The sequence below is a fragment of the Hyperolius riggenbachi genome, chromosome 10 (assembly GCF_040937935.1).
Source record: "Hyperolius riggenbachi isolate aHypRig1 chromosome 10, aHypRig1.pri, whole genome shotgun sequence".
NCBI classification, from domain to species: Eukaryota; Metazoa; Chordata; class Amphibia; order Anura; family Hyperoliidae; genus Hyperolius; species Hyperolius riggenbachi.
Window position 1 is genome coordinate 36,410,796 of NC_090655.1, and position 27,316 is coordinate 36,438,111.

General features: G+C 45.1%; 1 protein-coding gene across 1 annotated transcript in view; it reads left to right on the forward strand.

Moving 5' to 3' along the window:
• IDE (insulin degrading enzyme) overlaps positions 1-27,316 on the forward strand; it is a 123,758-nt gene that overhangs the window by 33,422 nt on the left and 63,020 nt on the right. The window contains exons 5-9 of the mRNA XM_068258893.1: positions 5,567-5,689; positions 11,398-11,510; positions 15,479-15,641; positions 21,874-21,966; positions 23,845-23,936. Coding sequence (XP_068114994.1) covers positions 5,567-5,689; positions 11,398-11,510; positions 15,479-15,641; positions 21,874-21,966; positions 23,845-23,936 — 584 coding nt within the window. The remainder of the gene's footprint in view (positions 1-5,566; positions 5,690-11,397; positions 11,511-15,478; positions 15,642-21,873; positions 21,967-23,844; positions 23,937-27,316) is intronic.

A 27,316-nucleotide genomic window follows, 5' to 3' on the forward strand; every position in this document is an offset into this window, starting at 1 on the left:
AGTCATACTTTGCTGAGCAATCCTTTTGCATCCAGGAGCATGCAGTGGCAATAGATCACACTTGTAAATAAAATCCTTCTGAATGGTAGTCGGAATAGCGAATGTTCAGTTTGTGCCTGTGTTATTTACTCAACTTAGACCATGATTAATCAGCAGGTTTTAAATGATTTAAGGGTTCAGAAGAATATACTTTACAATGATGAAAGCAGCTCAGTGGAACCCTTAATCATGAACAGCTGCTGCTGACTTTCTGTTATGTTTTCAGGTGTGGGATTGGCAGCTATTTATGTTCCTAATTATCATGGGTGGGGAATTAGAAAGTGTTACTCATTGGGTGCAGCTTCTGATCAGCTCAGAACCTGATTTTGAGTGCAGTGTCAGCTAAGGAAACTCAGTGCCTTTGGTTTACTGTCAGTAGTTTTACCAATCAGGGCTGGCCTTAGGTTTCACAGTGCCCTGAGCATAACCAGTTTTTGGTGCCCCCCCCCCCCCCCCACATTCATCCTGTTCGCGTGTGAGAGCGTTGTCACTCAGGATATTGTCACAGGGCTGAGTGGCACACGTGCTGCGCGCTTCTCTGCAGCAGCCTGAGGCTCAGCGTGCCTCCGTCCATCCTGATTCCTGACATATAGCTATAAGTCCCCCCAGTATAGGTAGCCAGGCATAGGTGACCCCGTAAATGTAGCCAGCTATAGATCCCCCCCCAGTATAGGTTAGCCAGGTAGGTGCCCCCAGTATAGGTAGCCAGTATACTTGCCCCAGTATAGGTTAGGTAGGCATTTGTCCCAGCTATAGATTATACAGGTAGGTACCTGCAATATAGGTTAGATAGGTAGCTGCCCCAGTATAGATTAGATAGGTAGCTGCCCCCCAGTATAGATTAGATGGGTAGCTGCCCCCCAGTATAGGTAGGTGCCCCCAGTATTGGCTAGATAGGTAGCCGCCCCCAGTATAGGTTAGATAGGTAGCTGCCCCCAGTATAGGTTAGATAGGTAGCTGCCCCCAGTATAGGTTAGATAGGTAGGTGCCCCCAGTATACGTTAGATAGGTAGGTGCCCCTAGTATAGATTAGATAGGTAGGTGCCCCCCAGTATAGATTAGATAGGTAGGTGCCCCCCAGTATAGATTAGATAGGTAGGTGCCCCCCAGTATAGATTAGATAGGTAGGTGCCCCCCAGTATAGATTAGATAGGTAGGTGCTCCCCAGTATAGATTAGATAGGTAGGTGCCCCCCAGTATAGATTAGATAGGTAGGTGCCCCCCAGTATAGATTAGATAGGTAGGTGCCCCCCAGTATAGATTAGATAGGTAGGTGCCCCCCAGTATAGATTAGATAGGTAGCTGCCCCCCAGTATAGGTTAGATAGGTAGCTGCCCCCCAGTATAGGTTAGATAGGTAGCTGCCCCCAGTATAGGTTAGATAGGTAGCTGCCCCCAGTATAGGTTAGATAGGTAGGTGCCCCCAGTATAGGTTAGATAGGTAGCTGCCCCCAGTATAGATTAGATAGGTAGCTGCCCCACAGTATAGGTAGGTGCCCCCAGTATTGGCTAGATAGGTAGCCGCCCCCAGTATCGGTTAGATAGGTAGGTGCCCCCAGTATTGGCTAGATAGGTAGCTGCCCCCAGTATAGAGTAGGTAGGTAGGTGCCCCCCAGTATAGATTAGATAGGTAGGTGCCCCCCAGTATAGATTAGATAGGTAGGTGCCCCCCAGTATAGATTAGATAGGTAACTGCCCCCAGTGTAGTTTAGATAGGTAGCTGCCCCCCAGTATAGGTTAGATAGGTAGCTGCCCCCCAGTATAGGTTAGATAGGTAGCTGCCCCCCAGTATAGGTTAGATAGGTAGCTGCCCCCCAGTATAGGTTAGATAGGTAGCTGCCCCCCAGTATAGGTTAGATAGGTAGCTGCCCCCAGTATAGGTTAGATAGGTAGGTGCCCCCAGTATTGGCTAGATAGGTAGCTGCCCCCAGTATAGAGTAGGTAGGTAGGTGCCCCCCAGTATAGATTAGATAGGTAGGTGCCCCCCAGTATAGATTAGATAGGTAGGTGCCCCCCAGTATAGATTAGATAGGTAGGTGCCCCCCAGTATAGATTAGATAGGTAGGTGCCCCCCAGTATAGATTAGATAGGTAACTGCCCCCAGTGTAGTTTAGATAGGTAGCTGCCCCCCAGTATAGGTTAGATAGGTAGCTGCCCCCCAGTATAGGTTAGATAGGTAGCTGCCCCCCAGTATAGGTTAGATAGGTAGCTGCCCCCCAGTATAGGTTAGATAGGTAGCTGCCCCCCAGTATAGGTTAGATAGGTAGCTGCCCCCCAGTATAGGTTAGATAGGTAGCTGCCCCCCAGTATAGGTTAGATAGGTAGCTGCCCCCAGTATAGGTTAGATAGGTAGCTGCCCCCAGTATAGGTTAGATAGGTAGCTGCCCCCAGTATAGGTTAGATAGGTAGCTGCCCCCAGTATAGGTTAGATAGGTAGCTGCCCCTAGTATAGGTTAGATAGGTAGGTGCCCCCAGTATTGGCTAGATAGGTAGCTGCCCCCAGTATAGAGTAGGTAGGTAGGTAGGTGCCCTCCCCCTCCCCTCATAGTGGAGGGGGAGCTGCGGGGAGGGCAGCCCGACCTCTCCCTCCCTTCCTCTCCGGGCCAACCTCCGTGCTCATCCCTCCGATCCGATGCAGGCTGCAGCAGAGAGAACTCACCTCCCTGGTTCCGATCGCCAGCGCCTCTCATTTGCCGCTGGTCTACTCTCTTCTACATAGTTACTGATACACACTAAACTTCCTGTTAAGCAGGAAGTTTAGTGTGTATCAGTGACTATGTATGTAGAAGAGACCAGCGGCAAGTGAGAGGCGCCGGCGATCGGAACCAGGGAGGTGAGTTGTTATCTCTGCTGCAGCCTGCATCAGATCGGAGGGGGGAGCACGGAGAGTGGCCCGGAGAGGTCGGGCTGCCCTCCCCGCGCTGCGGCTCCCCCCTCCATCACGGACATGTTTGCCCCCAGCAGCGGCACCAGGGCGCGGAGCGAGAGGACCCAGCCGGGGCCCGCAGCGGCAGCCTGACCTCCATAAGTCCATATCAAAACATGCGGCCAGGGGACAGGAGCGCCCCCTGGAAGCCGGCGCCCTGAGCGATCGCATCGGTCGCTCAGGTCAAAGGCCGGCCCTGGTACCAATAATGGTTTTTTTTTTTCCAAGTGGATCCACTCATCACTGTATTGCTTTATGGGATCGTCTGTGGTTGTCAGCTATGCCAAAGTTCAGCTGAAGGCCCTCTAGTGCGCCCCAGGCCTAAGGGATGCTGAAAGGTCATCCTTTATTCTATAGGTTAAAGCAAACGTGAAGCAAAAATACATTTATGAGATAATATATTGTGTGTGTAATACAATACAGATAAGAAATACAACATAACAATGAAACGAGTCTCATATTGTTTTCCAGTACCGGAAGACTAAAAAAAAAACTTTTGAAGCACTTAAAGAACAAGGAATCAGTGAGAGATAGCTTGAGATAAGGTTTTACTGCAGGGAGTTCAAAGGGTCATTTTTTCCTGCTTTGTTTTATAGCTTAAAGCAGTAGTTAGCCATACTATGCCAGGGATAAAAAGCACATATATAAGTAGATAAATACTTGATCTACATACATAACACATGTATTCTACTGTCCACGTTTTGATTTCAGTGAATTTATTAGATAGTAAATGAAGAGAATTCTGTTCCTGGTGGGGGCCTTGTCTTTTGCCCACAGTTTGAGGCTAAATCCTGATGTAATTTCTGCCCTTTACTTTTTTCTTTTCTCCTCCAATCGTTGTCACCTCAGCCTTGCTTGTAAATACAAGTGAGCAGAGGATTATGTTTCAGATAAGCAACTGGCAGAGAAATAAAGGGAAGAGGAGGAATATATTCTAGATAAAAAGAACCCCCAGCATGCAACTGTTTGGCACTGACTACTAGCGGGCCAGTGCTCCTTAAGTATGTAACTCCAAACCATAACAGCAGAAAAAGTTTTAAATGCAGGATTAGCATCTTTATCACCTAATACACTCAGACCAGTTGCTGTTGAAATTTGATTTTTATGGTAACACTCCCGCTTTACAGGGGTTCTATGGCATGTAAAACAAACAAGCTGACACTTACCTGGGGCTTCTATCGGCCTCCTGCAGCTGTCATGCCCTGCGCCATCCTCCTACGATCCTCCGTTCCCCCACCGCCGGCACCGGTCAGTTATTTATCTAACAAGACGAATAGTGCGCGCTCCCGCTCGCGTCTCCGGGAGCTTACGGCACAGTGCACAGTTTCCTAGTACTGCTGCTGCACAGTAAGCTCCTGGAGACTCGAGTGGGAGCGAGCGCGCACATGGCTGCGCAGCCGCAGTCGCGTTAGATGAATAATTAGACCAGGGCCAGTGGCTGGAAACGGATGATCCTAGGAGGACGGCGCGGGACATGACAGCTACAGGGGGCCGATAGAAGCCCTAAGGTAAGTGTCAGTTTTTTTTTTTTTTTAACATGCCACAGAACCCCTTTAACCTGCTGGGCGGTCTGGACGAGCTCAGCTCGTCCAGCACCGCCGGAGCCTGCCGCTCAGGCCCCGCTGGGCCGATTTGGCTCAAATAAAAAGCAGCACACGCAGCCGGCACTTTGCCAGCCGCGTGTGCTACCTGATCGCCGCTGCAGCGCGGCGATCCGCCGCATGCAGCGGCGAAAGAGGGTCCCCCCAGCCGCCTGAGCCCAGCGTAGCCGGAACAAAAAGTTCCGGCCAGCGCTAAGGGCTGGATCGGAGGCGGCTGACGTCAGGACGTCGGCTGACGTCCATGACGTCACTCCGCTCGTCGCCATGGCGACGAGGTAAGCGAAACACGGAAGGCCGCTTATTGCGGCCTTCCGTGTTACTCCTGGTCGCCGGAGGCAATCAGAAGAACGCATCCGGAGCGCCCTCTAGTGGGCTTTCATGCAGCCATTTATTAAAAAAAAAACCTCCCGCAGCCTCCCTGGCGATCTTAATAGAACAGGGAGGTTAAAAGACAATGTGGGTTTAAAGCTGCAAGTGTGACAGTATGATACAGTGTTATAAAAAAAAAAAAAAAAAAAAGCTACATCTCTAAAAATACAAATATGAAACGCTTATTTTTATTTGCTACTAATGTTCTATTCATTATCCGTATTACACATGAAATTGATTATATCATAAGTTGTTTAGGGTTTTTCTTTTTTTTTAGCCTCAGGTCTGCTTGAAGTGCATGTGAAGCAATGAGACATTAGAAGTGGGGCAGCTTTGTTTACTGATTGCATGAGGGTGTCCTGCTTCACAGGTCTAACTACAGTCTTTTTATTGCAAAGGAAGGGCCACCTATAACCACCATAAGCAGTTTCCAGTGTCATTTGGAGTCCAACATTTGCTGGTTTGCAGTTTGAGTAATGCTGATGTTGCTAGATTAAGAGATGCTATAGACTGCTTTGCTAGCACCGTTGGTGTAGAAACTGAGGAAGTCATTATAAATGTTAGTAACAGTGCAGTTGATGCATTCAGTCAGGCTATGTGCCCCAGTTTCTGATATCTTCTCACTGTTGCAGGCAATAAGCTCACTCTGGAAACGAGGCCTTCGCAGGAAGGGCTGGATGTCCGCGATGAACTGCTGAAATTCCATTCTACGTATTACTCGTCCAACCTCATGAGTGTCTGTGTGCTGGGGAGAGGTAAGAGGTGGCTCTATATACCTCCTATAATATGGTTTCTGAGAAGATTGTAGTATTTTCTGTTTGTCATGATCCAGTGGACCTGAACTCTTCCACAGGACAGAAGGAAAACCGAGAGAAATACACTCTGTATGTATTTAGAGTTTAGCCTATTGAATTCCCCTTCATCTGTGACTAATCACTAGTGTAATTTAATCCCTCAGCTGTCAGCTGGCTGCCTTGGCAGAGCAGCTAATTTGTAAACACAGGATGTTAACCCTATGTCTGCTTCCATGAAAGCAGGAAGTAGACACTGCAGAATTATTGTAGGATTTGTACCAGCTGTAACAAAGAAATAATTTTCTTTAAAGGTTGTTATGCTGTTGCTTGCCTTTTAGAGCAGAGAAGACGTTCTGAGTTTAGGTCCACTTTAACCCAAAACATTAAATTACATTACAAAAAAAAAGCTATTTAGTGAGACTGACGCAGGGGCTTGTGCCGTATAGGGAGCTAGTCCGAACACAGTGAGATTCTCATTAAGATTTCATGTTGTTCTGCATTAGCCATTTGTAGAAGCCGGATCATGTTTCATGCTTTCTGACAGATCAGATTTCTTCTGCCATCCATAATGTAATCACAGCTACAAGAATACATATAAGAGGGGGGTGGAGCTTCGGAAGCAAGGCAGTAATAAGGTGGCACTAGAAATAGATTACAAGGAAATGGGCCCTTGGCAAGACTGCAGTTTTTGCCCAGTGCTGATGGTCACCAGGATTTTGTAGTTAGATTTGGTGGGGGTGCTTTGTGGGTGATCCGGCTCTGGGTGGCACCATAAATGTATTCCATCATACCTGGTGCAGAGAGTTGCATTGCGTATCGCATTATTTCCAAGCACTACAATGTAGGGAGTTCTTTCACATGGCAGACTGAAGGCGGTCAGCGGCTCCCATGCACTGCCCGGGAGCTCGCGGGCATTCGGCACGGGCAGTGTAGAGGCAGCCTCTACACTAAGTCGCATCTTATTAGTTTGGTTTTTTTTGCTGCTGGGTAAATGCACCGTGTCAAATGCTGCAATTTGACAGCATTACAATGCAGCCAGAAAGCAGTCGTTGGCTGGCAGGCAGGAGGCTGAACTGCCCAATCAGCGCACAGTTTGGCTTCCCGTGTCAAGTCGCTTGGGCATTGATGTTTCTTAAGATCCAGCATGCCGGATATTTAGGCATCATCCAGGGCAATTGCATACATGCCAGATCCTCAGCCAAGTTCAATCCAGCATGTGTACCTAGCTTAAAGAGAACCCAAAGCGGTTCCATGGGGGGGGAGGGGCAGATGGGACAATGAGACATGTTCACAGCCTCATAACATGCCTGGGGCCCCACACCGCCGCTGTCTCTCCCCTCCCCACGGCCGCGATATAGCCCCCCGAGATTGGCGATAATATTTTTTGCCATCTCAGAGGGTAACTAGAGGAGAGGCATTCCCTGTCCAAAGCACCCGCCAGGGGCGTTCCTGCAGTGTCTCCAGAGCTGCCATTGGGCAGCTCTCTCTCCCTGGCCACGCCCACTGCTGCTCCTCTGCCTCCCTGCACGCTGGATGAGAGAATCAATCTCTCCTGTCAGCATAGTGACCCCAGAGGTCACGAAAGTGGGCGAGTGCGGCCCACAGGAGCGGCCGTTTTGGCAGCTACCTCCTCCAGCCCCCCTTATCAGGTAGCATTTTTTTTAAATTTTTTTTATTTTATGAGCCCACCTTGGGCTCTCTTTAAAGGACAACTGTGACTAGAGGGATATGGAGGCTGCCATATTTATTTATTTTAAAACCATGCCAGTTGCATGGTTATCCAATTGATCCTCTGCCTTTAATACTTTCAGAATACTTTCAGCCATAGCCCCTGAACAAGCATGCAGCAGATCAGGTTTTTCTGACATTGTCAGAGCTGACAAGATTAGGTGCATGCTTGTTTCTGGTGTTATTCAGACACTACTGCAGCCAAATCTACCAGCAGGACAGCCGGGCAACTGGTATTGTTTAAACAGAAATAAATATGGAAGCCTCCATATCCCTCTCACTTTGGGTTCCCTTTAAATCACAGTTGCTTGTGTGTAGCTAGTGCATGGAGAGAGCTAAAATGTGAGCTAATGAAACCATTTACGCCTGGTTCCCACTGGGGGTCACTCCTGCTCTTGCAATCACAACAGTGCTTTGTGCAGTGATCCCCGTGGTGATTTGGGGAGTGATTTGTCCACCGTTTGGAAGTTCTGTACAATCTACTGCAGGTGATTGATTGTGCAGTGCTTCCGAATTTTACTTTTTGTGTTTTTTGTTTGTTTGTTTACCCTCTGGAAGTAACATACTGGCAGGATGTTTTGAGGTACATTTCCGCTGGCTTCTGATGCCTAGCCCCGCCCCCCAGCACAAGAGGCTAAAGATGCTTCTTTATCTCCAAATACAGAAGCCCAAACTTCCTGCTGTGCTGGGGGCGGGGCTACTCACCTGACGCTGCACCTCGAGAGACGTTGCAAACACTTTATTTAAACTGCATAATCGCCCACAATGTCCCTGCAAAATCGGTTTCGAAAAGCGACTTTGCAGCGCTCTTATATCTTGTATTTGAAAGTTCAAAAATGCAAGACCCACAATTGTGATTTTGCCAAATACAATAACGTGTAGGTCCCCCCCCCCCCCCCCCCCCCACTGACCTTTCTGCAGCGTAACTTTTTTTGGGATTGTTTGCAACCCCAAAGCACAACCGAAAGCGCTTTAGTTGGCCCCCTAGCCTAAACATGTGAGTCATATTAATATGTGAACCAGGATCGTGTGCGTGTGTGTGTGTGTGTTTACTCCAGGGCTGTGGAGTCGGAGTCGTGGAGTCGGGCAATTTTGGGTGCCTGGAGTCGGAGTCGGGAAAAAATGCACCGACTCCGACTGAATTTGTAACTGTAATTAAAATAGAAAATATGATAAAATGTTCTATTTCTCAGATAATAGTCATTAAAAATAATGTATATATACAGTATATATACAGTAATAGCTGTGCTTAGGCCACAAAAATGAAATAAACCAATCAAAATTAGTTACTTGTGCTGCTTCAATAAAGCTGTCCCCGTATTTTTAAGGTCAGATATACATATCTGATTGTGACTGTATATATGATGAGTACACAGGAATCTCTTATATATACTAAATAACATCTATGCTGTAAGAATAAAGCCTGATGTGTAGCTGTGTCACTAATAGAGATGGTCAATGAGATAGAAATAATTCTGCATTGATGCTGATTTATGCAAATGTATGCACTCCCTTTGCTGATGAAATAAAATAATTTGATATGTTATTAAAATTTGGTTTGGTGACTACAAATTAAAGGGTAACTGAGACGGATGAAAAGTAAAGTTTTATACATACCTGGGGCTTCCTCCAGCCCCCTTCAGGCTAATCAGTCCCTCACTGTCCTCTACCACCCGGATCTTCTGCTATGAGTCCTGGTAATTCAGCCAGTCAGCGCTGTCCGGCCGCATGCCGCTCCCACAGCCAGGAACATTCTGCACCTGCGCAATAGTGCTGCACAGCTGTAGTATGCTCCTGGCGGCGGAGTGTGTGCATGCGCACTACGCCTGACTGGCTCAAGTACCTGGACTCATAGCAGAAGATCCAGGTGGTGGAGGAGGACAACGAGGGACTGATTATCCTGAAGGCGGCTGGAGGAAGCCCCAGGTATGTATAAAACTTTAATTTCATCTGTCTCAGGTTTACTTTGTTACACAGTAGTACTATACTCTACATATGCACTCCCCACAGAGCTGCAGGGAATCCACTGAGAATGCTGTGCACATTGAACACAGAGGTGTTGTCTGTTTACAATCTCCTCATTCCCCTGCAGAGTACCTGCACATCATTCTTACATGTACCCACACTTACATTGCCTAGGGCCTGATAGATGTTCTTTGTTCCGGTTTGTACCTTTTACAAGTACTCTTACCAAGGACTAGTTTTAGTCTAAAGGGAATAAATATAGTAGTCTACATATCCTTCTCAGTTCAGTTGTCTTGTAAAATTCCTAAGCGTTGGCAGTTATGAGACGAATTTCATGTTACATACTTTTAATCAACAAAATTGTAATATGCAAATTAGAGGAGTCGGTGGAATCCTAAACTGAGGAGTGGGAGTCGGTGGATTTTTGGACCGACTCCACAGCCCTGGTTTACTCACATGTGAGGTACTCCTCTGCCAGTCTGCTGCTGCTGGTATATTTGCAAGAGAAATGTGATGGGGAATTGGGATCCTTTTTATAGAGTGCTCTGTAAACCTATTGTGTTGCCGGGATACATCAATGTTATAAGAGCAGAGAAAGTTTCACTTATGCTACTGATGTTTCACTGGAACACCTTGTTAATCCACAGGGGGGGTGGGTGGGGGGGGGGGGGTACAGTTTACACTTGTATATTTTACACAAATTTCATTCCCTTTAGTCACTGCAGTGACAGATGTGTAGATGCATCCATCACAGACACTCTTCTCACTGTATATATTGATGCAGACCTAAACTCTTGCACAACAGCCAAGGAAAACGCATACAGTTGCTGAGAAATTCACTCTGTGTGTTTTAAGTGCACAGCCAGTCTCCTTAGCTGTAATCAGCAAATGTAAATCAGGGCTGTCAGCTGTGCCATGGTGTGTTGCTGTTCTGTGCTAATATGCAAACCCTGAAGGTTAACCCTTCCTGTGCTCACAAGAATGTCCAGAAAGCCGACACTGCAGGTTTATAGTAGGAGTTCTAGAAGTTGTAATGATTTTTTTTTTATGCAGTTGTGTATATATATATTTTAGAGCAGAGAGGAAGTTCCGTGTTAGTCTAGTGACAGATGTGCGTTACAGTGAACCTGAAGGAACATGTGGGATGAGATAAACATATACACATAGGATACTAGCCCTACTAAGAAATTATGTTTAGTCCTTTTCTGTTTTCCAGTACAGGAAGAGTTAAAATACTTATCTATGCAAAATAGCTTCTCTGAGCTAGTTGACTAAATTTATCTGAAGAAGCCAAGAAACTGAGAGATGGCTTGAGAATTATTTTTTTTTGCTGCAGGAAAGTTCAAAGGGTCATTATATTTACAGCTTAAAGGGAACCTAAAGTCAGAGGGATAGAGAGGTTGCCATATGTATTTCCTTTTAAACAATGCACATTGCCTGGCTGGCTTGTTGATCCTCTGCCTCAAATACTTTCAGCCATAGACCCTGAACAAGCATGCTGATCAGGTGTTCTGACTGAGGTGTGACTGGATGAGCAGCATGCTTGTTTCAGGTGTGTGATTCAGACACTAGTGCAGCCAAAGAGGTCAGCAGGACTGCCAGGCAACTAGTATTACTTAAAAGGAAAGGAATATGGAAGCCTCGCTTTAGGTTCCCTTTAATAAGCAGAAAGGAAATTCTACATTGCAACTGTGACAGTCTTATGCAGCGTTATAAATAAAGCTATGTAACTGAAAATAAAAATGACACTTTCTTTATTACTTATTGATCTGTACTACACATACATTTCTGAATCTCATACGTTTATTTTCTCTTTTTCTCTTCAGTGTCACTTTTAAATAACTGTTTATATCTCAAAGTTGCATGTCTGCCTGCTGTTGTATATCTATACTTAAGATGTTCTTTTAAAAGCTTTTATTCATCTAACATCCTGTGAGAACAAAACGGTGACTTTCTTCTTTATGCACTTTATACAGAAACACTGGATGAACTGACAGAATTGCTGGTTAAGTTATTCGCAGATGTAAAAAATAAGGATGTCCCCGTGCCAGAATTTCCGGAGAACCCCTTTACACAGCAGTACCTCAAGGTAACAGTCCGAGCCGTAGTGACTTGTTAGAGACAAACGTGATGCGACTTAAAGCGGAACTGAGGATTAGTTAAAAACAAACAATTTAATCTACCTGGGGCTTCCCCAAGCCCCCTGCAGCCGTCTTGTCCCGCGCCGGACCTTTATGATCCTCCGTTTTCCCGCCGCGGTGCAGTTTCATTACCGCCGACTTGCAACTGCGCCTGCACATCTCTGGCCACACTTATCCTTCTTTGCGTTATCGCCCTGCAGTGGACGGTAACCCAAAGAAAGATATGCGTGGCCATGGCTGCATAGGCACAGTTGCCCTTGACTCACAAGTTGGCGGTAACGAAACTGCACTGCCGGGGGAGAACGGAGGATCATAGAGGACCAGCGCGGGACAAGACGGCTGCAGGGGACTTGGGGGAGCCCCAGGTAAAAAAAAATAATTTGTTTTTAACTAATCTTCAATTCCGCTTTAACTGTTGGCCACCCTGCATAATTAGCATTTCCTTCTGTGGCTCTGACTCACAACAATCCTACTTTACTGGCTGCCTATACCCTTATATATACAGGTACGCGGCATGACGCCCGGCGGGGATTTTGACCTGAGCGAAATTGCAGGGACCAGGCTGTACAGAAGTAGCCTATCCTGCATTCTTTAGATTATGTATGCCAGTCTTGAATACAGGTATCTTTTTCCACAGAGACCTTCACTGCTCTGCCAGGGCAGTCCCTTTATAAGGGTACTCAGACCCTCCAGCAGGTTAGCGGCGTGCTCTGTTGCCATGCGGGAGGGGGGGGGCTGTGATACAATGACAGCAGCCATGTTGTTTGTAAACATTACACAGAGGCAAGCTGATCTGCATCTTGTACAAAAAAAACAAATCCCCCCCTCCTCCCTCCTCCCCTCTGCCTCTGAAATCAATGGCTAGTAACAACCCCCCCACCTCCTGCCCAGACTGAGCTCCCATGAGCCCTTGCTACTGCCAAGGCTCTCTGAAAACTTGTGGGCATGGCTTGTTTAGTTTATATTGAATAAGAGTATTAAAGAGAATCTGTATCGTTAAAAATCGCACAAAAGTAAACATACCAGTGCGTTAGGGGACATCTCCTATTACCCTCTGTCACAATTTCGCCGCTCCTCGCCGCATTAAAAGTGGTTAAAAACAGTTTTAAAAAGTTTGTTTATAAACAAACAAAATGGCCACCAAAACAGGAAGTAGATTGATGTACAGTATGTCCACACATAGAAAATACATCCATACACAAGCAGGCTGTATACAGCCATCCTTTTGAATCTCAAGAGATCATTTGTGTGTTTCTTTCCCCCTGCAGCTATCTTCCACTGAAGTGTCAGGCTATTTCTTCCTGCAGAGTGCAGACAGCTGTGCCTGTATGTAATTCCTCAGTATGGCCTAGTGCACACCGGAGCGTTTCCGCTGCGGTTTGCGATCTGCTTGCGGGTGCGGATCTGCTAGGGTAATGCATTTCAATGGGGTGGTGCACACCAGAGCGGGAGGCGTTTTGCAGAAACGCATACTCCCGGGCTGCAGCAGATTTTGGATTGCGGATGCGTTTCTGCCTCAATGTTAAGTATAGGAAAAACGCAAACCGCTCTGAAAAACGGCACTTCAGAGCGGTTTGCCAGGCGTTTTTTGTTACAGTAGCTGTTCAGTAACAGCTTTACTGTAACAATACATGAAATCTACTACACCAAAAACGCTACACAAAACCGCAAAACGCTAGCTGAAACGCTGCAGAAAAATAAGAAAAAGCGTTTCAAAATCTGCTAGCATTTTGCGGATCTGCTAGCGGTTTTTGGTGTGCACCAGGCCTAAGTGAAAGCCCAGCCAGCTCAGAGGAGGATTTATCCAGCTTGTAAAAGATAATAGAGCAGAGAGAAGCTGCACTAATCTAAATATCACACAGGCAGTGTGCAGAGAGGGGCCTGGATGGGGGAGGTCATAGCAGAACCACAACACTGAAGAACTTGGCAGCCTTCCAGACACAGGCCTGACAAGTCTGACAAGAGAGAGATAAGTTGATTTATTACAGAGACTGTCATAGTAGAAAGTGCTGCAGTAAGCCAGAACACATTAGAATAGCTTTTGGAACATGTAGGATGATAAAAAACAGGATGCAATTTTTGTTACGGAGTCTCTTTAAAACAAAAACAAAAAAGTATTTGGCTTGAGGAATGCCCTATAAACAATAGGAAAGGAACACAATTATGCAATGAGTAAAAGTTCACCTCGGATCCATTTTAAAAAATGTAACATAGATAATGTGAAAAAGCTTTGTGAACCATGTCCAGTGTTGGCTAATTTAGCACACAGTCTTATCGCAATTTTCCAGAGAACCTCTTTCTGTTGGGTAAATCTGTCTGAATGCTATTGAGATATGTCCAGGTTAGCATTGTCTGTACACAGCTGTTTGCAACTACTGTAGCTACTAAATGTGGGCTCGTTTCCACTAGTGCGAATCCGCATGCGGGCACTGCACGCGGATTCGCATAGGCAATGTCAGTGGATGGGGCTGTTTCCACTTCTGCGGGTGCGGCAGCGTTTTTTGAAGCGGCAGAAATCTGCACGGCAGAGCCGTCAGATTTTGCGTGCAGAAGGAATGTGCACGAATCGCCGCTAATGTATCTTAATAGGGAAATCGCATGCGGGGTGACCATGCGTTTTTTGACGCGAAATCGCATGCGATTTCGCATAGGTAATAATGTTAATTTACACCAGCAGTGACATGGTTAAATTCGTATATACCTTACCTATGCGGAATCGCATGCGAAATCGCGGCAAAAACGCATGCGGAATCGCACCCGCATGCGATTTCGTCCGCGGTGGAATGCAGGCGATTCCGCACCGCACTAGTGGAAACGAGCCCTGTATGGGTGGAAACAAATGTTTACCCTACCCCACCCCTCTACATTTATTTTGGAGCATCTTACGCCTCTAATAGGTACTCTAGTAGTTTAACAGCCGGTATCTTGTTTGGTTCTGCCCTTTAGTTTATCATTTTTTTTTTTTTTTTTTTTTTTTAAGTTTGATTTCTAGTACCACAAAATGTGTGTTTGCTAAACACATTGTGCAAACAATACCGTACATAATATTTAAAACCACTGTTTTTATGGGCGTTTGAACAAACTGTCAAGTGGCCACATTATGAATAACAAAGGGGCACACGTGGCCACCGGGCCTCAGGAGCTCAAGGACTCTGGGGTATGTTCACCTACCTTGTATCATAGCAACTGGTGCATTCTTTAGATTATGTATGCCAGTCTTGAATACAGGTATGTTTTTTCCCTCAGAGACCTTCACTTCTTTGCCAGGGCAATCCCTTATAAGTTAAAGCACTCAGAACTGCCACAGATTTCAAAAACCGTAGCCGTGGCACAGTTCAGTCATGTGATTCTAAATACTTTGGAATTTTTTTCTTTTTTTTTTTTTTTATAGTTTGGCAATATTGTTTCGAGAATTTGATTTCAGATAATGTATTGGGCAAATGGGTAGCAAAAAAAGACCGCTTAAAAGTAAACCTGAGATAGGAGAAACCTGTTTTTCTTCCAGCCCCCGTTGCCTTACAGGTCCATTGGTTTCCTCAGGGTCCATTCTGCTGTGCCCTTCTGTAAGAAGGCTTGTCGCGGGCTACTGTGCATGCGTGGCGTCTCCTTGATCATGCTCCCGTGGCAGGACAGAGGAATGCGGCCCGCAGATGACACGTTTGCCCACCTCTCCTTTATCCACTAATGACTGCTCTACTAAGCAACAGAACAGAGCTCAGCCCATATTTAAATTTCCATAACAATATACTGACAGAATAGTAAAGTATTACCTTAATATTAATGCTTGCATTGGGAAAAGATTTCCTTACCAGGGTGACCAACTTCAGCAAAGAACTATTAAGATACAAGATCTGCCTCTTTACATCCAACTAGTTTCCACACCAAACAATGATTCCTTTTTATTTTGTTTTTGTAGAAAATGTACAAAATTGTGCCTATTAAGGACATCAGGAACCTCTATGTTACATTCCCAATTCCTGACCTCCAGAAATATTATAAGTCCAACCCTGGTCACTACCTCGGTCATCTCATTGGACATGAAGGACCTGGCAGTCTTCTTTCTGAACTGAAGTCTAAAGGTAGGATTCTAATATTGACACATTTTTCACGTCCTGTTCATCCATTAGTGATATTGGTCTAACTTGCCTCAGTTGGTCACTTCTTTCTTTAGTGAAAGTTGGCCTAATAGCCGTATGTTCTAGGACATAACTCTTGCTCATCATCATCCGCATATCATCATGCTCTTCTCTTGTCCTACCTAACAAAGCTAGCTGCTTCCTACCAGAGACCGCAAATGAAATGGGTTTCCATCTTGCACATTGTCACCATAGTTGTACATGCATCCCGGCACATGTTCACCAGTCTTTCTCTTAGAAATCTGGAAATTCTGTGTTTAATACGGGAGCCAAACATTGGCTGTTTTCTGATGACCAGTTGGCTACCCAAGTCAATGATGAAGCAATTGAGAGCCTTGGGTGGGGAGGCAATGTTCAACATAACTTTCCAGAGGAAGAACACAACCGCAATGGAAAACATGTCTTACTATTGAAGATATCCCATGTGCCTCTTGTAAACCAGTTATATGCAAGCTTTTATTAGCGAGACATTTGATCTGTTGTAAACCTGAACATACGGAGATCAATTCTGTCTCAGGTTTAGCTTCCCTGTGTTCTTATACATTCCAGTTCCCTGTAGGCAAGGTAAGCTTATTTAGGGCATCCCCTTGCATATGCCCTGGTAATTGGGTAAGCCTAGAGTCTTTGTTCCATTAACAAAAATGTAGCCCCGCTTCCAAGCCAAGATGCAGATGAGCGGTTTCTGCAGAAGTAGCAGCAGTTCTTAAAGCAGAACTCTATGCTCTTAGCCCGAACTTAAAGGATACCTGAAGTGACATGTGACATGATGAGGTAGACATGTGTATGTACAGTGCCTAGCACACAAATATCTATGCTGTGTTCCTTTTTTTTTCTTTCTCTGCCTGAAAGAGTTAGAGTTAAATATCAGGTATATAAGTGGCTTACTCGGTCCTGACTCAGACAGGAAGTGACTACAGTGTGACCCTCACTGATAACTCCTTTAACCTTTGGAGAGTAAACCTCATGCTATGCTTTCCACCAATTCCCATGGTTTGTTGTAAGAGAAACTATAGGGAGATGGAGGAGAGGCTGACAAGGCTGCTACCTTCTCCTGTTCATTTTGTATCTAGTTTCTGTGACCAGAAACAAGACAAGTGGTCACGTGCATCACATTCACTGTGAGGCCAGGAGAGAACTGTGGAGCTTCCCATGGTCCCTGGCTGGGGCGTAACTACAAATCATGGGGCACCCTAGCAAAACTATTTTGGGAATCCCCTTAATGTTCACAAGTGGTGACCCTCACATCATGGGGGCCCATCTCACAAGGGTCATAAAACAAGTGTGGCCATTAGGAGCTTCACACCCATAACATTCGTATGTTGCCACAAACCCACCAGATCTGGAGTATCCGAGTGAGGGAAGGTTAGTGTGTGGGGCCTTCACACACCTCTGGGCCACCCTGCAGGGGCTAAACCCCCCTAGTTACGCTCCTGGACTCTTGGTTTTCTCACTTTTAGTCTGAATCTCTGTACTCTACAATAGCTTATGTGTAGCAGTGGTAGATTAGTTAACCACCCTGGCGTTCTGATTAAATCGCCAGGGTGGCTGCGGGAGGGTTTTTTTTAAATAAAAAAAAAACTATTTCATGCAGCCAACTGAAAGTTGGCTGCATGAAAGCCCACTAGAGGGCGCTCCGGAGGCGTTCTTCCGATCGCCTCCGGCGGCCAGAAGTAGCACGGAAGGCCGCAATAAGCGGCCTTCCGTGTTTCGCTTACCTCGTCGCCATGGCGACGAGCGGAGTGACGTCATGGACGTCAGCCGACGTCCTGACGTCAGCCGCCTCCGATCCAGCCCTTAGCGCTGGCCGGAACTGTTTGTTCCGGCTACGCTGGGCTCGGGCGGCTGGGGGGACCCTCTTTAGCCGCTGCACGCGGCGGATCGCCGCGCTGCAGCGGCGATCAGGCAGCACACGCGGCTGGCAAAGTGCCGGCTGCGTGTGCTGCTTTTTATTTCATTAAAATCGGCCCAGCAGGGCCTGAGCGGCAGCCTCTGGCGGTGTTGGACGAGCTGAGCTCGTCCAGACCGCTCAGCAGGTTAAAGAACAAGCGACACCCATGCTAACCTAGAAATAAAAAACACATATATAAGTAGATAAATACTACTTCTACTTACATAACAGATGTATTGTGCTATCCACATAATGCTTCCTGTGAATTTTACAAAGGAAAAGCAGAAAATCCTATTCTAGGCAGTGGCCATCTTGCCAAGCTAATGCTGACATATCCCCCTGGCTTGTTTTCCCCCTTCCCTTCTCTTGCTCAGTGTTCTCCCCAGGATCAATTAAGTGGGCGGGCCGCCCGGGTGAATTAAGGCCCCGCCCGGCTGCTATTTTGCATATTAGAAAAGCCAGCACTGTTCTCTGTACTCAGCGCTGACTCCTCTGTAGCAGATTGCCCAGCTCCTCTACGTACGAGATCTCGCGCTTTCCGGCGGGCTCGTACACTCCTTGCCTCAGCATGGCAATAGGCGGGGCCATCTGTTATACTGCGCATAGTGCTCCTCTAGGAAGTAGGAACGAAGCACATTACAGGCAGTCTCTCTCTCTCTCACTCTGCCTGCACGATCGTGAAGGGACGCTGGAGCCTGTGTGACTAAAGCAGAGCTGGGCAAACTACAGCCCGTCTGGCTCTGTAATCCGGGTATTTAGTGCCTCCTTTCCTCCTCACGGCTGTGTCACTTGTCTCTCTCCCTCCCCACCGTACAATTGTACATTTACGTGCCGTACTAACTTTCCCATCTCTGAATTACGGCACTTCAGACTGAAGAAAGGAGTGCAGGCAATCACTCACTTCCTCCCCGGGTGTCAGACGCACGGAGCAGATCTCCAATAGCTTCAGAGAGCGGGATGTTTTGGCTGCCCAGAGAACAGAGCAAACAGACAGCAGCGCTGAAGGGGAAAAAAAGCAGTCTTATCTGATAGGTACAGGCAAAAAAAAGCTGTGACCTTAGGTCAGCTTGCACACATAAAGCTCTGTCCTGAAGTGTATTCCCACCCCCTCTTTTTTAACCCTTAGGATACACTAATCTCTGGAATCTCAAGGGGCCAGCATGTCCTTTTGCTGAGCTTTGCATTTTTTCAAAAAAAACCCAGTTCATACCTATGTGTTAATTTGCAGCTTCTCAGTTAAATCTGTAGGACATGCTGAGCCTTGTGGTTCCACAACAATGGGGTCAACAAATAATGAAAACCTTACCAATCAGATGATTGGTAGAGGAACCAACCCCAAAAACATTGACGGAACAATAGAGGTTGATCGGAACCATTAATGATGCCCAATATGTATAACTGTCTAGCTCTGGACATGTATGAAAATATGAGGTCTGTTTCACCTGCACTGTGTACTGCAAATCAAGCCTATTTTTTTGTTTTTTTCAAAAGCAAACAAAAAGCACAGTAATAGCACATTGAAAACAACCAAAAACAGTTTTTCCTGGTTTTGACTTGGCAGGTTCACTTTAAGACAGATGGTGCATATATAATACTGGGTACACACAGATTTTCCGGCTGATTTACTGTCAGATCCATTATTTCCAACATGACCGATCTGCTTTCTGATCGATTTTCGAGCATTTTCCGATCAATTTCCTATTGAAGTGAACGGAAATCGATCGGAAAATGCTCGGCAATTGATCAGAAAGCAGATCGGACATGTTGGAAATAATCGTTCTGACAGTAAATCTGGCAGAAAATCTCACCTAGCATCTCTGTACCTAGCATTAAAGCAAGAGTCATATGGAGGCTCAGTGTTTTCCTCAGGCCTCCATCCGGCTCATTTTGGTAAGCACCCGGCTGATATTGGCTCGTTTCCTCCTTCTGCTATGCTGTCAGCAGAGCTTACATGGCCCTGCATTCCCCCTGTTGCACCCCACCCGGCTACTTTTTCATGCCACCCGGCTGGAAAAAATTTCTGGGGAGAACACTGTTGCTCATTGTGTATTCATTAGCTGCCCTCCCACCAGAGTCTTCAGACACTCCCACTGAGGTGTATACTAGGAACTGCACTGTCTTATCCTCCAATCGCTGAGTCACCTCAGCCTTGCTTGTAAACACAAGTAATCAGAGGGTGTTTCTGACAAGCAGCTGGGCAGGGAAATAAGTGGAAGAGGAGGAATATATTATAGATAAAAAGAACTCCCAGCATTCAACTGTTTGGCTCTAGGGCCAGCGCTCCTAAAGTATGTGATAACTCCAAACCATAACAGAAAAAGTTTTGCAAGTTTTGAATGCAGGATTAGCATCTTTATCACTTAATACACTCAGACCAGTTGCTGTTGAAATTTGATTTTTATGGTGACAATATCGCTTTAAGGCTCAGATTAGCTGTAATCACTTTGCTGTGGAATCTGCAGCATGCATAATTTTCCCCACATTGCATAGGTAAATTTGCGTCATTGGAAGCTACTCCATCGACTTGCGTTAGTTTGTTTGCATATGGTGCGATGCGATCATCACATCGCGGCTAGTGGAAACCGGCCCTCAACCTTTGCAGGAAACAGAAGTGACACATAACACACACTGGCCTCAATTCACTAAGATCATGCTGGAGATAAGGCAAGAGAAAACTTACCTTCACATAAGAGAGAGTTATCTTATCTCTTCATTCCTTAAGTTACCTCCTCTTTAGTTATTTTACCTCCTCTGTAGTTATTTTACCTCCTTTGTATTTTCACATGCAGATAATAAACAGCCTGTCTAACTTTGGAGTTATTTTAAGGATTGAATAGTTAACTTAAAGACAGAAGAGTTAACTTTAGGTTTGCCTGAGGTAAAATGTTTCCTGAATACTACATTCCTTATCACCATGGTAACAACTCTAGAAGAGTTATTAAAGACAGGAGATAAGCTTAGTGAATTGAGGCCATTGACCAGCAAATTTGAGTTTTTTAAATACCCGTGTATCACCTGATCAAAGTCATCATGTGCTTCTGCATGAGTCCTGCTACATAGAAGCAATTGCAGGAACTAGAGGTTCATATTAAATAAGAGCTGTTCTAAGGACTATTGGAGCCTTACTGTAAAGAAGAGTATGTCTTCTCCCTGGAGAAGTGTTATTGCAATGTGTCCTTTAGTTACAAAACCAAATACAGCAGCGCTTCCAAGTTTCCAACACAGTTCAATATCAATTTATGCAGGCTTTTTTCAGATGATGTCTTCAGCACAACAATTCAATTCCCAGCAGCTTATAGTCAAAAGCCTCACTCAGCAGCTCCACTGACTCTCACCACAGGAGTCGGTCACGCTTTGGAGGGTTGCAGCTCCCTCCCTGGCTGTACAATCAGCTCCAGCAAGTGAAACTCCTATTAGTGGGGCAATCTTCATCCACCTGGATCAGCTACATAGGAGAGGTGTTTCACTTCCCCCACTACAGAGGATGCGTTGCAGAGTGTTCACTAGGTTGCTGTACCCCCACCATAGAGGAAACTGCTCAGCCAGATCAAAGGTTCCACAGTACCTCAAATGACGATAAAATACTCCATAGTGTGAACCCATTATAAAAATTTTAATAAAATGGTTAAAACACTTACAAATATTCCAGTAATAGCATATTGGTTTTGTTCCGGGCTCTCCCCCGTGCAACACTCCGGATAAGCGCTCACTGGATTCCCAATCTCCGCTCTGTGCCGCTATTCCTCCCCACACACTGATCTTCGCTCGACGCGTTTCATGCTACTGAAATCATCAGGAGCTCCTAGGGCTAATTTAGGAGGGGAAGGGTTGGAATGAAAACGGTTTTTTTTATAAATAATAAAAAAAAAAATATTAAAAAAAACTAAAATCGAGCAATTGCAGCAACAATCAGATACCTCCAATTGAAAGCTCTATTAGTGGGAAGAAAAGGAGGTAAAATTCATTTGGGTGCTAAGTTGTATGGCCGAGCAATAAACTGTTAAAGCTGTGCAGTGCTAAACTGTAAAAAATAGCCTGGTCACTAGGGGAGTAACCGTCTGGTCTTCAAGTATTTAACCATGAGAATACTGTTGGATGGAAGAGGTCACTGCTAGCTGAGTACAGTAAATACTAAATATTGATAAGTAATATTTCATATTTACGAGTTTAAAAATGTAAGTACTGAAAAATGTGTGAAATGTATTAAAATTAATATACAGTTGCCACTTACATGTCAGCACATAATTCTAACAACTCAGTTTTTCGTTTTTAACTGTTTGTTTACAGGGTGGGTGAACACTTTGGTTGGTGGTCAGAAAGAGGGTGCCAAGGGATTCATGTTCTTCATTGTGAATGTGGATCTGACTGAAGAGGGCCTGTGTAAGTATTAACTGTTAACCCTTTAGCCCTCAATTGATTTTGAGGTTTGCAAGTGCTCCAGACCAGTTTATTTTAGCACATTTTTATTTCTTACTTGGTACATTTTCCTACTTCTAATTAGTACTGATGTAATGTGTATTATGGCCACTTGTCACTAGGGGGCAATGTGAGACCATAACTGAAGACTTCTGCTTTCAGTTTCTATGTATTCTGCTAGTAGAGAGAGATCAAAGCATTCCAAGAATTTACAGCACAACAAGTTCTGCTGACTGAGGTCATAAGCAGTGCACTTACCTCAAATGAGATAACTATTGAAGCTGCTTATGAGTTAATGGAAAGTTTTTGTGGCCTTTTATAAATATATACCTGTATCTGTGGGTGTCATTTTGATTTATGTGTTACGTCCCATTTAGATAGGCCTGTAATTGCGATTAGATCTCTGCAAAGCTGGTAATAAAAAATGCAGTGAAATTGGTGTTTCCTGTAAAACAATGAGTGTGTTTATTTAATTTCATGATATTATTTATGATGATTTAGCAGCAGCATCCACCATGGTAGTGATACAAACAAGGATTCATCATACAGTGACTATTGCAACCAGTGTCTACAAGCAATTAGAAGAATCCCTAGGGCTCTGGCTGTATGTACAATATACATAAACTAAGGCCGTAAATAAAATGTATATCATGTGGTTGTGAGTTCCCGTGTCAGATATTCCAGGTAGCAGTTTGGTTAGTGGCCTAAAGAGAACCTGTAACAAAATCCCCCTCTGGGAGATACTTACCTCGGGCGGGGGAAGCCACAGGGTCCCAACGAGGCTTCCCCATCCTCTATATCCGGAGGGATCCTTTGCTGGCTCTACCCAAACTTCCTCAAATTGCTGACAAGTAACTGCGCAGGCACTGCAAGATTTACCTACCTCGATCCAGTGCAGGTGTAGTAGCGGCTCTTCGTTCGGGCTAAAGAAATAATAGCCGCGCCTGATCGGGCTAAAGAAATAATAGCCGCGCCTGATCGGGTTTGATCTACTGCGCAGACGCAAAGGACACACATCTGCGCAGTGGAGTGGACACGATCAGGCTCGGCTATTTATGCCTTAGCCCAAATGAAGAGTTGCTACTGCGCCTGGGTTGGATCGCGATAGGTAAATATTTGTAAATATTTACCTCGCCACTGTTGGAGGGGGAGGGTGTAACAGGGCTGGATTGCCGGCACGGAGGAGGATGGGGAAGCCTCGTTAGGAACCAGAGTTAGGTATCCACCAGAGGAGTTTTTTTGGTTACAGGTTTTCTTTAAAGCGGACTATAACCCAGCATTTCAACTTTGCTCTAAAAAATGATTTACAGCATACTCTATGCAACCAGCATTTTTTTTTTTAAATAGACCAGCATTGGAAGGGTTACACACAGAGCTTGAAAGTTCCATGCAGAGAAATGCTGCCGCAGCCAAACTTTCAGATAATGATACATTTAAGTAAACACAAGATAACAAGTGAGGAATGTGACACATTATCTGACTGTGCAGGAGCTCCTGGAGACATAGACACTGAAAGCTTGTCTCCCCTGCAAAACAGCAACGAATAAAACCAATTGTTAATAAAATGCAAAGTCGGCTCACAAAGCAAAAATCTGTACTTTCAGAAACCTATAACTTCTAAATGAATAATAATACTTATGTCCAAATGCAAATATGATAATCGTATGGCATATAAAAAGTGGGCAAACATGTTTTTATTGAATATTATGTCAGGGTTTTAAACCGTTTTAAGAGAATGTCCCAGGTTGGATTATATTCCTGCCTTAAGAGGAGGTTATATAGCAGCACTATTTAGTATGGATTGGAGTGATGTCATTGGGTAATCATGTTTTTCTTTTCTAGTGCATTTGGAGGACATCATCTTGCACATGTTTCAGTACATGCAGATGCTGAGAGCAGGTGGACCTCAAGAATGGGTGTTTCAGGAGTGCAAGGTGAGTACTGACTGACCTCCAATCTTGTGCATATGTGAAATTATTATTTTTTAACGTGTTCCCGAGGTGATGTGATGAGATAAACATGTATGTACATTGCAAGCACACAGATAACTAGACTGTTTTTTTTTTTCTTTTATACCTGAAATAATTAACCTACAGGCATGCGAAGGGCAGTTTCTGTCTTGTCGGACCCTTGTCCTAACTCCGAATGATGAGGGATTGCAGTCATTAAACTTTTTCTGCAGAGAATATCTTCTGAGAGCAGGGGATAGATAAAATCGTTCATCTATTGAAGCTCTAGACTGCCATAGAGCAGAGACCATAAAACATTAGCTCTGATTAGTAAATCTTTAAATATAAATCAAAACCATGGGATAACTAAAAAGTAATGTTTAGGTGTAGGAGGATCATTACAATAGTTTTATCTCATCAGTTTATGTTCACCTCGGGTTCATTTTTAACCGGCGTGGGCAACTGAAATGGGTCAGAGCCACATATCCTGCATTGTATAGTGCCTGATTTCCACTTGTTCCTGTACATGCGAGAGGACATTAATATGAGAGTGGAACTGTTGCCTGAGAACAGACTGAGTTGGAGAACAGATTCCTAAATAAGAATTGGAGTTAAATAGCAATTTGTTAAAATGTACCGGAGTACCCAAGCAGCTCGGGGGACCCAAAACCGCTAGGAAAGTATAGGGGACTAAAAAAAAGTCCGAAAAGCCCTGCTTACTATTAAGCAATGCTCAGTGTAGTTTGCCTTCTTAAAACAGAAGCGATTTGCAATAATTCAGCTTTAAAGGGATACTGTAGGGGGGTCGGGGGAAAATGAGTTGAAGTTACCCGGGGCTTCTAACGGTCCCCCGCAGGCATCCTGTGCCCGCGCAGCCACTCACAGATGCTCCGGCCCCGCCTCCGGTTCACTTCTGGAATTTCAGACTTTAAAGTCAGAAAACCACTGCGCCTGCGTTGCCGTGTCCTCGCCCCCCCCCCCCCCCATATCACCAGGCGTGTACTGCGCAGGCACAGACCATACTGGGGTATGCTCCTGGTGCCATCAGCGGGACTGAGGACACGGCAACGCAGGTGCAGTGGTTTTCAGACTTTTAAAGTCTGAAATTCCAGAAGTGAACCAGAGGCGGGGCCCGGAGCATTGGGGAGTGGCTGTGCAGGCACAGGATGTCTGTGGGGGACCATTAGAAGCGCCAGGTAACTTCAACTCATTTTCCCCCGACCACCCTACAGTGTCCCTTTAAAGCAGATCCGAGATGAAAAACTAACTAGAACATTTAACTTGTCTATATATCTTATCTAAAGTTTATATAGTTTACACAGCATATCTAGCTGCAAAAGTTTGATTATTTATTCCTGTAATACAATGAGGGCAGCCATGTTCAGTTTGTCACAGGCTAAGGGCTGCCTGTGTGTAAATTCAGTCTCCTCCCTCATCCCCTCTGCCTCTGAAATCTCTGGCTAGTAACACCTCCTCCTGCCCAGACTGAGCTTCCATGAGCGCTTGCTACTGTCTGAAAATGCCAAGGCTCTGAAAAGCTGTGGGCGAGGCTTGTTTAGTTTATATTGAATTAGAGTATTAAAACAAAAACAAAAAAGTATTTGGCTTGAGGAATGCCCTATAAACAATAGGAAAGGAACACAATTATGCAATGAGTAAAAGTTTATCTCGGATCCACTTTAAGTGTGTAACTGTGGTTACCCACAATGCACCTCTGCTGAACAAGCAAATTATATCTTTATGCCCCTGAAGCCAGGCTAGCATCCAGAACTGCTGGTGTATAGTAAGCCTGTAGCTAATAAATTTTACAGAGCCACACCAACCCCACATGCAGACAGCCTGTTTTGGACTTTTTGTCCTCATCAGTGCATGGCAGGGGTTGATATGGCTCTATGGGATAGGGCAGTGATGGCTAACCTTGGCACTCCAGCTGTGGTGGAACTACAAGTCCCATGAGGCATTGCAATACTCTGACAGCTCTAAGCATAACTGAGGGAGGCAGAGGCATGATGGGATTTGTAGTTTTGTCACAGCTGGAGTGCCAAGGTTAGCCATCACTGGGATAGGGCTTGTACCAGTACAATGGCGTACCTAAGCAGCTCGGGGTGACCCAAAACCATTGGGATTAAAGCGATAATTTGCATATTCAGCAGTGATGCATTGTGGGTAACCAAAGTTACACACTTAAAGCTGAATTACCGCAAATACCCTCTGCAGCGCTGTACGGGGACAGCTCTGTGACTGAGCTGTCCCCTCGAATGGCTCAAAAGATGATCACCTCTCATAGGCTAATAAAAAACATAAAAGAAAATACAGATTTTTTTAATATAAATAAAATCATAAAAAACCCCACCAACAGCAGCAGCAATCAGATGCCACCAACAGAAAGATCGGGATTCGATTCAATTCGATTCAGATTGTTTTGTTTTGCAATGGCAAACCCGAATTGAATCGAACCGAATCTCGATCGGACATGTTGGATTTAATCGGATCGTAAATAGAATCGTAATCAAATCGTACAAAGAATCGTATAGTGTAGATGGGGCTTAAAGCAGCCCATACACTCAGCCGATTTTCTGGCCGACCGATCGATCGCGGTCGATCGATCGATCGATCGCAAATCGGTTGGCCAATCGACCGATCGACGGCCGATTTCGATCGATTTCGATGGATTTCCATCGAACTAGCAGGGTGGAAAATTTAGGTCGATCTGATGAGATTGCTTATCAGTTTGCATTGGCCTTAATGGAAATCTGATGGCAAAAAAATGCCATCAGATCGAATTTCAACAGATTTCAAACTGAAATCTATTGGAATTCTATCCTGGTAAAAAATGTTCTAAAAACGCATCAGATAGATCATCAGATGCATTTCTTATCTGTCTGCTGCCAATCTGACGAGTGTATGGGCACCTTAAGGCTTTCTCTTACTACTGCATGGCTAGGCGGGTGGTAGGGCTAATCACTCAATCACTTACCCTTCATTTATTAACGTCATACTCCACCCTCCCCCCCCCCCCCTCCTCGGTAAAGCGCCTGCAGCGTTTTATTTCTAAAGCCTTCCGAAGCTGTTGCCACCACCACATGTGCCACCTTAAACTTGCTGCTGGACCCTCTAATATACTGGCCTAGTTAGTTTCCCACCAGTCTCATCTAGGAAAAAAAACCTGGTATATGCCCCCAGGAGCTGCCCTGGCAAATATATAACAAATATGGAGGATTTGATTGAGCAGAAATGACACAAAGTCTGAGGTATGAGAATTATGCGATAGAAAATGCTCTATTGAAAGCCTGCTTGCACTTTTACAACTAGCTGATGTTAAATGAAGCTGCAAGCATTTAAACACTAAATGAATAGGTAGCATT